At 41.3% G+C, this 13,275-nt stretch overlaps 1 protein-coding gene across 1 annotated transcript in view; it reads right to left on the bottom strand.

Moving 5' to 3' along the window:
• The window catches only part of adss2 (adenylosuccinate synthase 2), a 31,671-nt gene extending 23,821 nt beyond the window's left edge, over window positions 1-7,850 (bottom strand). The window contains exon 1 of the mRNA XM_038974894.1: window positions 7,576-7,850. Coding sequence (XP_038830822.1) covers window positions 7,576-7,773 — 198 coding nt within the window. The 5' untranslated portion in view covers window positions 7,774-7,850. The remainder of the gene's footprint in view (window positions 1-7,575) is intronic.
• Window positions 7,851-13,275: the final 5,425 nt, after the last annotated feature.

Genomic DNA, 13,275 nt, shown 5'->3' with positions numbered 1-13,275 from the left:
ATGTATCGTTTTTTTTGGCAATGGAAAAAATAGATATCGGTATCGGCCAGAAATGTCATATCAGTGCATCACTAGTTTCAGCGCATGACTTCTTGACACTAGGGGGGCGCCATTTCGACTTTGTAAAAATTCGTTCCCAAATTAAACTGCCTCGTACTCAATTCTTGCTCGTACAATATGCATATTATTATTACTATTGGATAGAAAACACTCTAGTTTCTAAAACCGTTTGAATTATTTCTCTGAGTGAAACAGAACTCATTCTGCAGCACATTTCCTGTCAGGGAGTGAGATTTCAGAAATCGAGGTCCCTGTTCTGAGGTCAGTTTATAAGTCCCCATGTAAGCCATCGGGCTACATGCACTGCATACGCCTTCCTCTAGATGTCAGTAAGCGGGGAGAATTTGAATGGAGTGGATTGCGCAATCTGGGCCACTATAAATGATCATGGAACGGAAGTACCATTCTTTTCAACGGGACATCTGGCGCAAGAGGACATCACAATGGCGTCCTGCAAACGCTTTCGTTTTAGTAGTTCTATATCTCCGGTCATGTTTTTATTCGTTATAGGTGTTAAAGACATCATAAGGTAGTTAATTTAAACCGACTTATAGCAGTTTATATCAGTTTATTGCGATTTTCCTGGATTTCTTTGTGATGCGCTTTCACGAGTTGGACACCTCTCCAGTGGGTGGCTAACGTTAGCGGCTATTTCGACAGGACAAGAGGACATCTTTCAACCAAAAGACGATTGTTCTGGAGAAAGGACACCTTGCCCAAGATTCTGATGGAAGCTCAGCAAATAGTAAGCAGTCTTTATGCTGTTAATTCGTACTTATGTTGACAAATGTCAAATAATAATTCCGCCATGAATTATGGTGCGGTCTCGCTTTAGCGCACGCTGTATTGCGCAGTAACGTTAATTTTAAAAATCTAACACAGCGATTGCATTAAGAACTAATTTATCTTTCATTTGCTGTCCAATCTGTATTTTTTAGTCAAGTTTATGAATAGTTTTCGATTAGATTAGGTGCCTCTCCAAGATGGCGCCGGACAGATTGCTTGAAGTTTTGGCCACTAATCACATTGTATAACCACGATTTGTGCCGCTAAATATGCACATTTTCGAACAAACTCTATATGCATTGTGTAATATGATGTTATTGGACTGTCATCTGAAGAATTCTGAGAAGGTTAGTGAAAAAATTAATATATTTTGGTGGTTTATACGTTATCGCTATTTTTGTCTTGAATCAATGCTGTTGTGATGTTTGCTATTGTGGTAAGCTAATATAACGCTATATTGTGTTTTCGCTGTAAAACACTTAGAAAATCTGAAATATTGGCTGGATTCACAAGATCTGTGTCTTTCATTTGCTGTACGCTGTGTATTTTTAAGAAATGTTTTATGATGAGTAATTAGGTAATACACGATGGTCTCTGTAGTTATTCTAGTCGCTTTGGTGAGAGTTGTGATGGTGGCTGCAATGGTAAACTATGATTTATACCTGAAATATGCACATTTTTCTAACAAAACATATGCTATACAATAAATATGTTATCAGACTGTCATCTGATGAAGTTGTTTCTTGGTTAGTGGCTATTTATATCTTTATTTGGTCGAATTTGTGATAGCTACTGATGGAGTAAAAAAAATGGTGGAGTAAAAAAGTGGTGTCTTTTGCTAACGTGGTTAGCTAATAGATTTACATAGTGTCTTCCCTGTAAAACATTTTAAAAATCAGAAATGATGGCTGGAATCACAAGATGTGTATCTTTCATTTGGTGTCTTGGACTTGTGATTTCATGAACATTTTATTATATGATATCCCTGTGGCTTTAGGCTAGGCTATGCTAGTCAGCTTTTTTGATGGGGGGGATCCCGGATCCGGGTTTGTGAGGCGTTAGAGGTTAACTAGCTAATGTCGTCATGACATCGCCTACAAGCATGATCAGGGTTCTATTCGTTCTATTCGAGAAGCAGTTTTAGCCTCCATGCTTCAAAGCTTAGTTGTTGCGGAAATTGACCCGAGATTGTGTTAACTTCGTGCATGCAACTTCATCTCGCCGAGTCTACCTTTAATTGGTTTATTTTTTACATGCCTATAGCCTTGGCAGTGCACCAGCTACAGAGTGGAGAATTATTGCTATGCCAACCTGTTATCAATTCATAGTGACGGGAGGGGCGCATAAATCAGGGTTTAAAGTTCACGGTCACAGCGACGGATTTCCATCATATGGATTCTGGAGAGGATGTTTTTGAGATCAGTGTAGATCCACAATAAAAATCTTTGGGGGGGGAGGGGGGGGGGGGGGTCTGGTTCGGAGATGACAGCCTAATAAAGAAGCATGTCTGTTCTATGAAATACACTGCTCAAAAAAATAAAGGGAACACTTAAACAACACAATGTAACTCCAAGTCAATCACACTTCTGTGAAATCAAACTGTCCACTTAGGAAGCAACACTGATTATACAAAAAATGTCACATGCTGTTGTGCAAATGGAATAGACAACAGGTGGAAATTATAGGCAATTAGCAAGACACCCCCAATAAAGGAGTGGTTCTACAGGTGGTGACCACAGACCACTTCTCAGTTCCTATGCTTCCTGGCTGATGTTTTGGTCACTTTTGAATGCTGGCGGTGCTTTCACTCTAGTGGTAGCATGAGATGGAGTCTACAACCCACACAAGTGGCTCAGGTAGTGCAGCTCATCCAGGATGGCACATCAATGCGAGCTGTGGCAAGAAGGTTTGCTGTGTCTGTCAGCGTAGTGTTCAGAGCATGGAGGCGCTACCAGGAGACAGGCCAGTACATCAGGAGACGTGGAGGAGGCCGTAGGAGGGCAACAACCCAGCAGCAGGACCGCTACCTCCGCCTTTGTGCAAGGAGGAGCAGGAGGAGCACTGCCAGAGCCCTGCAAAATGACCTCCAGCAGGCCACAAATGTGCATGTGTCTGCTCAAACGGTCAGAAACAGACTCCACGAGGGTGGTATGAGGGCCCGACGTCCACAGGGGGGGGGTTGTGCTTACAGCCCAACACCGTGCAGGACGTTTGGCATTTGCCAGAGAACACCAAGATTGGCAAATTCGCCACTGGCGCCCTGTGCTCTTCACAGATGAAAGCAGGTTCACACTGAGCACATGTGACAGACGTGACAGAGTCTGGAGACGCCGTGGAGAACGTTCTGCTGCCTGCAACATCCTCCAGCATGATTTGGTTTGGCGGTGGGTCAGTCATGGTGTGGGGTGGCCTTTCTTTGGGGGGCTGCACAGCCTCGCCAGAGGTAGCCTGACTGCCATTAGGTACCGAGATGAGATCCTCAGACCCCTTGTGAGACCATATGCTGGTGCGGTTGGCCCTGGGTTCCTCCTAATGCAAGACAATGCTAGACCTCATGTGGCTGGAGTGTGTCAGCAGTTCCTGCAAGAGGAAGGCATTGATGCTATGGACTGGCCCGCCCGTTCCCCAGACCTGAATCCAATTGAGCACATCTGGGACATCATGTCTCGCTCCATCCACCAACGCCACGTTGCACCACAGACTGTCCAGGAGTTGGCGGGTGCTTTAGTCCAGGTCTGGGAGGAGATCCCTCAGGAGACCATCCGCCACCTCATCAGGAGCATGCCCAGGCATTGTAGGGAGGTCATACAGGCACGTGGAGGCCACACACACTACTGAGCCTCATTCTGACTTGTTTTAAGGACATTACATCAAAGTTGGATCAGCCTGTAATGTGGTTTTCCACTTTAATTTTGAGTGTGACTCCAAATCCAGACCTCCATGGGTTGATAAATTTGATTTCCATTGATCATTTGTGTGATTTTGTTGTCAGCACATTCAACTATGTAAAGAAAAAAGTATTTAATAAGAATATTTCATTCATTCAGATCTATGATGTGTTATTTTAGTGTTCCCTTTATTTTTTTGAGAAGTGTATATTCCCAAATATTTTATTTCCCTCTGTTAAGCTGTTTGCACTGAACTCACATGCATGAATGTTGCTGACACTCCAATGTATTGCTTTTTGAGTTCCAGACATCAATTATCTGAAGAAAAATTATAAACACTCTCTGAAGATGGTATTCCTCAGCGCAGGAACAATATAGTGAGGACAGAGACTCATTCTGGTCTGCCCACATTTTTTTGTGCGTTTTTCTTTTGTTGCAGGCCATCTAATAATTCAGTCAGGTAAAAGTTGTTTAACTAATTTCACTATCTGACAATAGTAGGCTTTAAAATTACATTGACTTTGCTCCTGGTTTTCCATTTCTAAGCCTTACTGAACAAAGAGCCGTTTAGGAGCTAAATTAATGGCTCTTTTAGGTTAACGGAGCCAAATGATTGCATTACAAATCGATGGCAATTTGAATGCACAGAGATACCATGACGTGATCCTGAGGCCCAATCTCGTGCAATTTATCCACTGCCAGCACCTCATGTTACAGCATGATAATGCACGGCCCCATGACGCAATTGGACGCAATTGTACACAATTCCTGGAAGATGAAAATGTCCCAGTTTTTCTATGGTCTGCATACTCAGACATGTCATCCATTGAGCATGTTTGGGATGCTCTGGATTAACGTGTACAACAGCCTGTTCCAGTTCCCGCCAAAATCTAGCAACTTCACACAGATTAGGGCCTAATGATTTTATTTCAATTGACTGATTTCTTTATATTAACTGTAATTTAGTAAAATCCTTAATTTTTGCATGGTGAATTTATATTTTGTTAAGTGTAAAAAATAATTTCTGGGCTCATTTCTGGAAGTGGAAATTACATTTTAGATGGTGTCAGCATCATTTTATTTTTCATTCATTTTGGAGTTGAATGCCCTTTTAAAAAGTCACCAGAACTGAGCTCCAGTCCTTCTATATAAAAAATTATCCCGAGGACCTAGTCTTTTGTGTCATCGTGCCTGATCACCGCACATTGTGGAGCTCACAGTAAAGGCTGGAAAATATGTATGCTTCAGGGGACAATAAATAAAGACTAGGATACCTAATGTGAACCTTCTCCAATCCTGCCTTGAGCAGAGTCACCCTTTTGAAGAGGACTGAAAGGACAAGAAAGACAAAAGCCTAGTGAACATTAAACCTACAGTTATAAAGGCCAGTGTTGTGTGGACATGAGAAACACCCACACTGCAATGACATTGATAAGGTGGCCCTAGACTGAGTCAAAGTAACTGTGATAAGAGCCAAAATGCAGTCTACATAAGGCAGACACCATGGTTTTGTGGAACGCACTCAACCCAGAATAGGCTTAGCTAGTTTGCTTGCCAATATTTCTTTATTGACAGCCACATTTAATGTACACAAACGTTGGTCAGATGCATTAAGTGCTGTCTTTAGACACTTGATACTTCTATGGCAGGTGAGAAGGTACACACAGAGATGCACTTGCTTGTACAGTGCCTTCAGAATGTATTCAGAACCCTTGACTTTCCACATTTTGTTATGTTACAACCTTATTCTAAAATGGATACAAAAACACAAACTCTCAATCTACACACAATACCCCATAATGACAAAGCAAAAACTGATTTTTAGAAACATCACATTTGCATAAGTATTCAGACCCTTTATTCAACCTCCAAGCAGGCTGTCATATGCCTTTTACTGAGGAGTCGCTTCCTTCTGGCCACTACCATAAATGCCTGATTGGTGGAGTGCTGTAGAGATGGTTGTACTTCTGGAAGGTTCTCCCATCTCCACAGAGGAACTCTAGAGCTCAGAGTAACCATCAGGTTTTTGGTCACCTCCCTGATTAAGGCCCTTCTTCCCTGATTGCTCAGTTTGGCCAGGCGGCCAGCTCCAGGAAGAGTCTTGGTGGTTCCAAATTTATTCCATTTTAGAATGATGGAGGGCACTGTGTTCTTGGGGACCTTCAATGCTGCAGAAATGTTTTGGTACCCTTCCCCAGATCTGTGCTTCGACAATTATGTCTCAGAGCTCTACGGACAATTCCTTTGACCTCGTGGCTTGGTTTTTGCTCTGACATCCACTGTCAACTGCGGGACCTTATATAGACAGGTGTGCGCCTTTCCAAATCATGTCCAAAACATTTTATTTACCATAGGTGGACTCCAATCAAGTTGTAGAAACATCTTAAGAAATATTAATGGAAACAGAATGCACCTGAGCTCAATTTAGTGTCTCATAGCAAAGGGTCAGAATACTTATGCAAAAATTTTTTTTATGTGTTTTTGCTTTGTCATTATGGGGCATTGTGTCTAAATTGATAAGGGAAAAACAAATAATCAAATCAATTTTATATTAAGTCTAACTTAACAAAATGTTGGAAAAGTCAAGGTGTCAGAATACTTTCCGAAGGCACTGTATGTGCAACAGTATTAGAAGTCTGAATCACCTTGCATCGCCAGACTGTACTAAAAAGAAAATGCAAAACTAGGCCATCTTATCTGGTGTTAAGTGGTGCAATATGAACGTAGCTAGCCAGAGCTAGCTATAGATGCGATATAATTCAAGGTGACATTAGCAATGCAGTGCTCGACGTTCATCATCGACAATTTATTTGGTTGCTCGAGTAGCTAACGTTAGCTAGGTGTCTGGCTTAGTTGGATAGATAACTAGTTACCAACTGCAAACCAATAAGAGCGCTAGTTAACAAGTACAAGTCTGACCAGGACCCACATCTTCCATACATAGATAACTACAACATTTTTACTAACGTTAGTTTACTAATTACAACAAATCCAGCTTTAACTAGCGAACGTTAGTTAACTTAATCTTCTGGCTACGTCGAGGGCTAGTTCTCCTTTTAGTAACGTACAGTCAATACACAACGGTAGCTAACTTGTTAGCTTAGAGATAGATATCTAAGTAGACCAATATTGGACAAAAGGAGTTACTCCTTACTCCAAGAACCTCACATGTTCTGTTTAAAGGGAAAATTGGCTCTGGAAATACTACATCTAACGTTAACGTTAAACGTGAATCGATTCGCAATTGCGGTAACATTACGGTTATAGAAACAAATCCCTCTAACATCACGTCAAAATATTTACACAAATGTAAAATAAAACACATCACACCGTTTTAATCGTTTAACAGTTGCAGACGACAATATTTTTTAGTGACAAAACATTTGTGGCGTCTGTACCGTTTATACAGCAGTAACAGTTACAGGTGTTCGGGACGCAGATACTAAGCTAATTAGTACATGTACTGTAACATTAGTCCACTGTCTTCCGTAAACAAGGGCTGTGACCTGGACATTTGGCCATGTAGGAACCCTATAAAAAAAAGGTGTATCACTTTATCCTTTTGTTTTTTGAAAATTATTTGTCGCCGATATGAACGATAAAGTCCTAATTTGTTTCCAAAATGTGTACCTCAAGCGATGCGTGTGCATCGAGCGTCACGGCTCTGACTTAAAAATACTCCCCCCTACAGAAAACGCCTTAGTCATTTGACTATGTGTATGGAACTGAGAGTCATGACCAGAGGCTAGGTAGTTAGTTACACGTTATTTGTAACCGCAACCACATGTTTCGAATGTCCTCCAGCTAGCTTACTAGCTAGCAAGCATACATTATAATTTACCTGGCATCTGCAAACGATATCAGCGTCCTGAGCGAGCAGGTCCACAACCTTCCCTTTACCCTCGTCACCCCATTGAGCCCCAAGCACTACAGTCACTCTGTTGCCAATATTTGGTCTGGCAACGTGTGGCTCTGTACTAGTGCTATGGGCTGCACCGTTCGGCACCTCATCTTTGCTCCTTCTCTCCGACATGACCATCTGCGTCTCTCTCTCTCCACCGCAATCTGATGTTGGTAGTCGTGGTTGCAAACTAGCTAGCTCTGCGTGCGCTGTGAAAGACATCAGCGTCACGTCAGCAACAACAAAAAAAGGACCGGTCACGGAATTTCGAAATGTTTCAAAATAAAAGTCCCCTCATAATAGTAAAATAAGTGTTATTAAAGGAAAAATCCACCAAAAACCACTCATTCCTATAATTTACAGTGTTAACACTAATATGTGAGAACAATATTTTTTATGATGAAATGTTTCTGATTGGCATAATAATAAGGTAGGCTGATAGTCCCTGTGCCCAAGAACACCAAGATAACCTGCTTAAATGACTACTGACCCGTAGCACTCACGTCTGTAGCCACGAAAGGCTGGTCATGGCACACATCAACACCATCTCCCAGAAACCCTAGACCCACTCCAATTCACATACCGCCCCAACAAATCTCTGTTGCACTCCAAACTTTCCTTTCCCACCTGGACAAAAGGAACACCTACGTGAGAAGGCTGTTCATTGACTACAGCTCAGCGTTCAACACCCTAGTGTCCTCAAAGCTCATCACTAAGCTAAGGACCCTGGGACTAAACACCTCCCTCTGAAACTGGATCCTGGACTTCCTGACGGGCCTCCCCCAGGTGGTAAGGGTAGGCAACAACACATCTGCCACTCTGATCCTCATCACAGGGGCCCCTCAAGGGTGCATGCTTAGTCCCCTCCTGTTCTCCCTGTTCACTCACGACTGCGTGGCCAAGAACGACTCCAACACCATCATTAAGTTTGCAGACGACACAAGGGTGATAGCCCTGATCACCGACAACGATGAGACAGACTACAGGGTGGAGGTCAGAGACCTGGCAGTGTGGCAGGTCGCATGCCTATTCCCGCTTAAGAGACTGATAAAGATTTGGCATGGGTCCTCAGATCCTCAAAAAGTTCTACAGCTGCACCATCGAAAACATCCTGACTGGTTACATCACCGCCTGGTATGGCAACTGCTCGGCCTCCGACCGCAAGGCGCTACAGAGGGTAGTGCATTTGGCCCAGTACATCACTGGGGCCAAGCTTCCTGCCATCCAGGACCTGTATACCAGGCGGTGTTAGAGGAAGGCTCTAAAAATTGCCAAAGACTCCAGCTACCCTAGTCATAGACTGTTCTCTCTGCTGTCACACAGCAAGCAGTACAGGAGCTCCAAGCCAAGGTCCATAAGGGTTCTTAACAGTGTCTACCCCCAAGCCATAAGATTGCGGAACAGCTAATCAAAAACTGCATTGTTGGTTAAGGGTTTGTAAGTACGCATTTTACGGTAAGGTCTACACCTGTTGTATTCGGCGCATGTGACAAATACAATTATATTTTATGTGAAAATCGTTGTGGAAGTCTGTTGCAGTTTAAGTCGACTACAAAGTCCACAATGCAATGCTCTCTCTATGGGCGGGCTGGCTGGCTGGCTTGCAAACGTAGCTACTGTACACACAATAATACCAAAGAGGAGAGAGAGATTGAGAGAGAAAGAAAGTATCCCACCACAGAAGTTAAAGAACAAAAAAGAAATAACAATGAATCTAAGACCCTTTTGTAAGCATCTGAGTTGTTTGGATTTAAAAAATGGTTGACCAATAGTATTACTGTAAAGTTAATCTCCAATCAGATATCAGACCAACAGGATGTAACCTCTGCTTCTCAGAGGTGAGACAATTGGGGTTGGAGAGATCAACACAGAGAATGCTGAATTTCTAAGACAACACAGAGGAAAATCTTGCATACAGTTAAAAAGAAGAGTCAATTCAGAGGCTGGACTGCCCTACAACAGCTTAAAATGGGGTGCCTGGACACTATATGGTACGAATATAACACTGGAAGAAATAGAGACCCACACACTGTCCAAAACTGAGGTTTGAATGCATATAAATATGTATAAATAAATGTGGATAAATAAAAGGTGAAAACAAAACAAACGTTTCAGCCTCAGGCCATCATCAGTGTAAATTGTTGGCACACACACCTGGTTTCTATTTTAATGAAGCTTGCATATGTCACATGATCGGGCAAGAAAATGCATCAAAATCAGTAGAGGCTGCCGAGGGGAGAACGGCTCATAGTAATGGCTGGAACGGAGTCAATGTAATGTTATCAACCAAAGTGATTGATACCATTCCATTGACTCCAATTCAGCTGTCCTCCCCACAGTAGCCTCCACTGATCAGAATATACATATAGTATACCATGTGAACATTTCATCAGAATAAATGACACAGGATGGTAAGAGTAGGGCTCTAGAGACACCACTAGATTGGGTATCGAACACAAATAAGAGGCAATATACCAGTTACAGAAAACACTTCAAAAACTATTTTTGATTCATGCCTGATGGGTGGATAGTTTTTAAATAAAACATCCACCTGCATTCTGTCTGGAGAAGACTTAATTCAAGATTACCACTCCTATGTGAACATTTTATTTGCTGTATAGCACAGAAGGATATGGAAGAGACTGGGTGACTGGCCTTTGAGAAATTACGTGCGATAGGCGAATTAGGGTCATTTCTCCTTACAGCCGTCTTGTGTTCTATAATGCGTGTTCTTATCAGGTCTACTGGTTTTGCCTACATATTGCTTATTGCATGGACAAGAAATAAGGTATATGACGTTAGAAGAGTTGCATGTGAGGAACTGTTTGATAGTGTATTGTTTGCAGTGGCGATTTTGGCATGTGAATCTTGGTGGGGCAAAAAAATATACTTTATTAGATGCATGTCAGCAAAGCCACTACACAACACAACACTAAACAATACATTAATTGCACTATAACGGTGACAAACGATGCCCACAAACTGTTAGGGCCCACATAAAGCTGTCCCAACAGCAGAGCTTTCTTTTCAGCACCATGGAGTGAATCCTTACAGCTGGCTATCAGTGGAGCCTTGTCTGGCAGCGAAACAGTTAATTCAGCCTCATTTACTGACTTTTTAAAAAATGTAGGTGATATAGCTGACTTGCTGAAACAAATGTGGTTTCTACTGACAATTGAGAAGTATGAACTATGGCATAAGGGAAGGTAGCGCGGCGGTCCTTTTTGTGGGCAACTTTTGTCATCAAAGTCTAGCATTCTCTGGATTTATGGTGCTTTCAAGACAACTGGGAACTCTGAAAAAAACAAGGTCGAATCCTGACATCAGTGATCTTCAGGTCGGAGCTTTAGAAAGAGGCCCGAGTTCCCGACTTGGAATTCTGAGTTGGATGACTGTTCAAAACGTATTTTCCCAGTTGGAACTAGTTCTTTCAGAGTTACCAGTTGTCTTGAACTCACGGAAGTCATGCTGGATTGACAGCATGGCCAATGTATTCAACCTTGTCTGGCCCATGGTGTTGCATGTGAATGTTTATCCTTGGAAAAGAGACCCTTAAACCCAAACTTGGACCACACACCCTCTCCACTGAGTAGCAGGCTAGTGATTGCTTTGCAACGCTTGCAGTTAGCCACTGATTCCTTCCAAACCACTTAAAGAGACCCCAGGCTGAAAGAAGGGAACGTGTTGATGAAGGTGCTGCTATAGCAGAAGCTATAAGGGAGCAAGCACACACTGAGTCTTTCTTATTATATAAATAAGTAATAAGAGCTAAGACACTACACCACTCATTGTTGAATTTGTGATTTCCAACTTCTTGTGTAATGTTTCTGTCCAATGGCCGATGAACACCGATACGTTTTATCTATAATTTCTCTTCACGTGACAAGGATTGAAAAGGATTTTCCAGTAGATTGTCGACTTGATTCATGATGATGACTGCTTGTGTAGATTGCTAGCTAAGATTTTGAAAGTATGATGTTGACATGATCAGTCCAATCAAAGCTGCGGTAGATATAACAAGATTTGACATCATTTTATCTGTGGCCAATGAACATTGAGCCTTCTTGGATGGGCACTTCTAATGTTAATTTATGGCAGCACCCAAGGGGCTTTAACTTTCTAGCTCTCCCTGTAGATTTTGCAGTGACGTGGTGTCCCCATGAGTTACAGAACACTGAGCCAATCACGGCGCAACTAGAGAACATTACCTACCCCTAAGCTCTGTATTTCCCGCTAGCTGCCCCACCACCACAGAAAGCACTGAGCTAGGCTGACATACCTGCATTTTGGAGCTGCCTTACTCAAGAAAGCAAAACAGAGACCATGTTAGTATGCGGCTTTATTAACTCAATTATTTTTTTAAACATTGTTTGCAAAATTATATTTGATGGGAATTACTGCCAAAATAACATACAAAACAGGTGTTCGATACCCCCACCTAGTGGTGTCTCTAGCTCCCTACTCTTACAATCCTGTGTTATTTATTCTGAGAAAATGTTCACATGGTATATGTATAAGAAATAATTGATGATGTTTCTCTTGTCCGCTTTTGTATATTTTGCATATTTCATATATAATCTAGATCATGCATTCTATTGTACTAGGTACTGATTTATAGACTTTCTGATGTATTTTCTTGCCCGATCATGTGACATATGCAAGTATCATTGAAATAGAAACCAGGTGTGTGCCAATGATGGCCTGAGGCTGAAACATTTGTTTTGTTTTCACCTTTTATTTATACACTTTCTTGCACTATGATCTATTCTTTGGGCACCATGATGTTTTAATAAACATCTTTATTTTGCATTCAAGCTTCAGTTTTGGATCCAATTATTTTTCGACAGTGTGCGGGTCTCTTTCTTCCATTATTCTTATTTTGACTCCTACGCACCTGGACAGACACTTTACAGTAGTAAGGACCTTATAAGAGCGCAGACGGCCTCTGATCGTTTACAAATATAGCACCGTACAGGAAAAAATATTATAAAAAATATATATATGTTCCACTCACAAGTTCTTTCAGTAATTGCAGTGATTTAATTTCATCAGAATCCAAAACGTTTTTTGTGCATTGCTCAGATTGTGCTTCTCAACAATTAATTTAACTTTAACTTTTGATACTTAGGTATATTTTAGCAAGTACATTTACTTTTGATACTTAAGTATATTAAAACCAAATACTTTTACACTTTTACTTAAGCAGTACTTTACTGGGTTACATTCACTTTTACTTGAGTCATTTTCTACTAAGGTATCTTTACTTTTACTCAAGTATGACAATTGGTACTTAGTTCTTAAACATTACACTTCTATATTGCATAATTGAACAATACCACAAGTAAATAAACAAGAATCATTACAATCAAAATAATGTTTGCTTTTTTATTCTATATTTTATACGAGTAGGTTATTATGTTCCTGACATTCATTTACTTAAATTCCAACCATTTCTGAATGTGCTCTACTTTATAATAATCTTCATTTTATATAAAGTAGTAATTCTCTCTTGACCCAACCCCCCCCCATACATTAGTGTTTTTATTTTGAAGGCAAAATCCGAAAACGATAGAACTACTATGCTATACTAGTCTAGTGTTGCTGCCGTGACGCTAATCTGAAAGACAGTGTATGACACAC

Source organism: Salvelinus namaycush, chromosome 35 (genome assembly GCF_016432855.1).
Source record: "Salvelinus namaycush isolate Seneca chromosome 35, SaNama_1.0, whole genome shotgun sequence".
Classification (NCBI taxonomy): domain Eukaryota; kingdom Metazoa; phylum Chordata; class Actinopteri; order Salmoniformes; family Salmonidae; genus Salvelinus; species Salvelinus namaycush.
The sequence above is the reverse complement of the archived record's forward strand: the minus strand, read 5'-3'. Positions and strand labels throughout refer to the sequence as shown.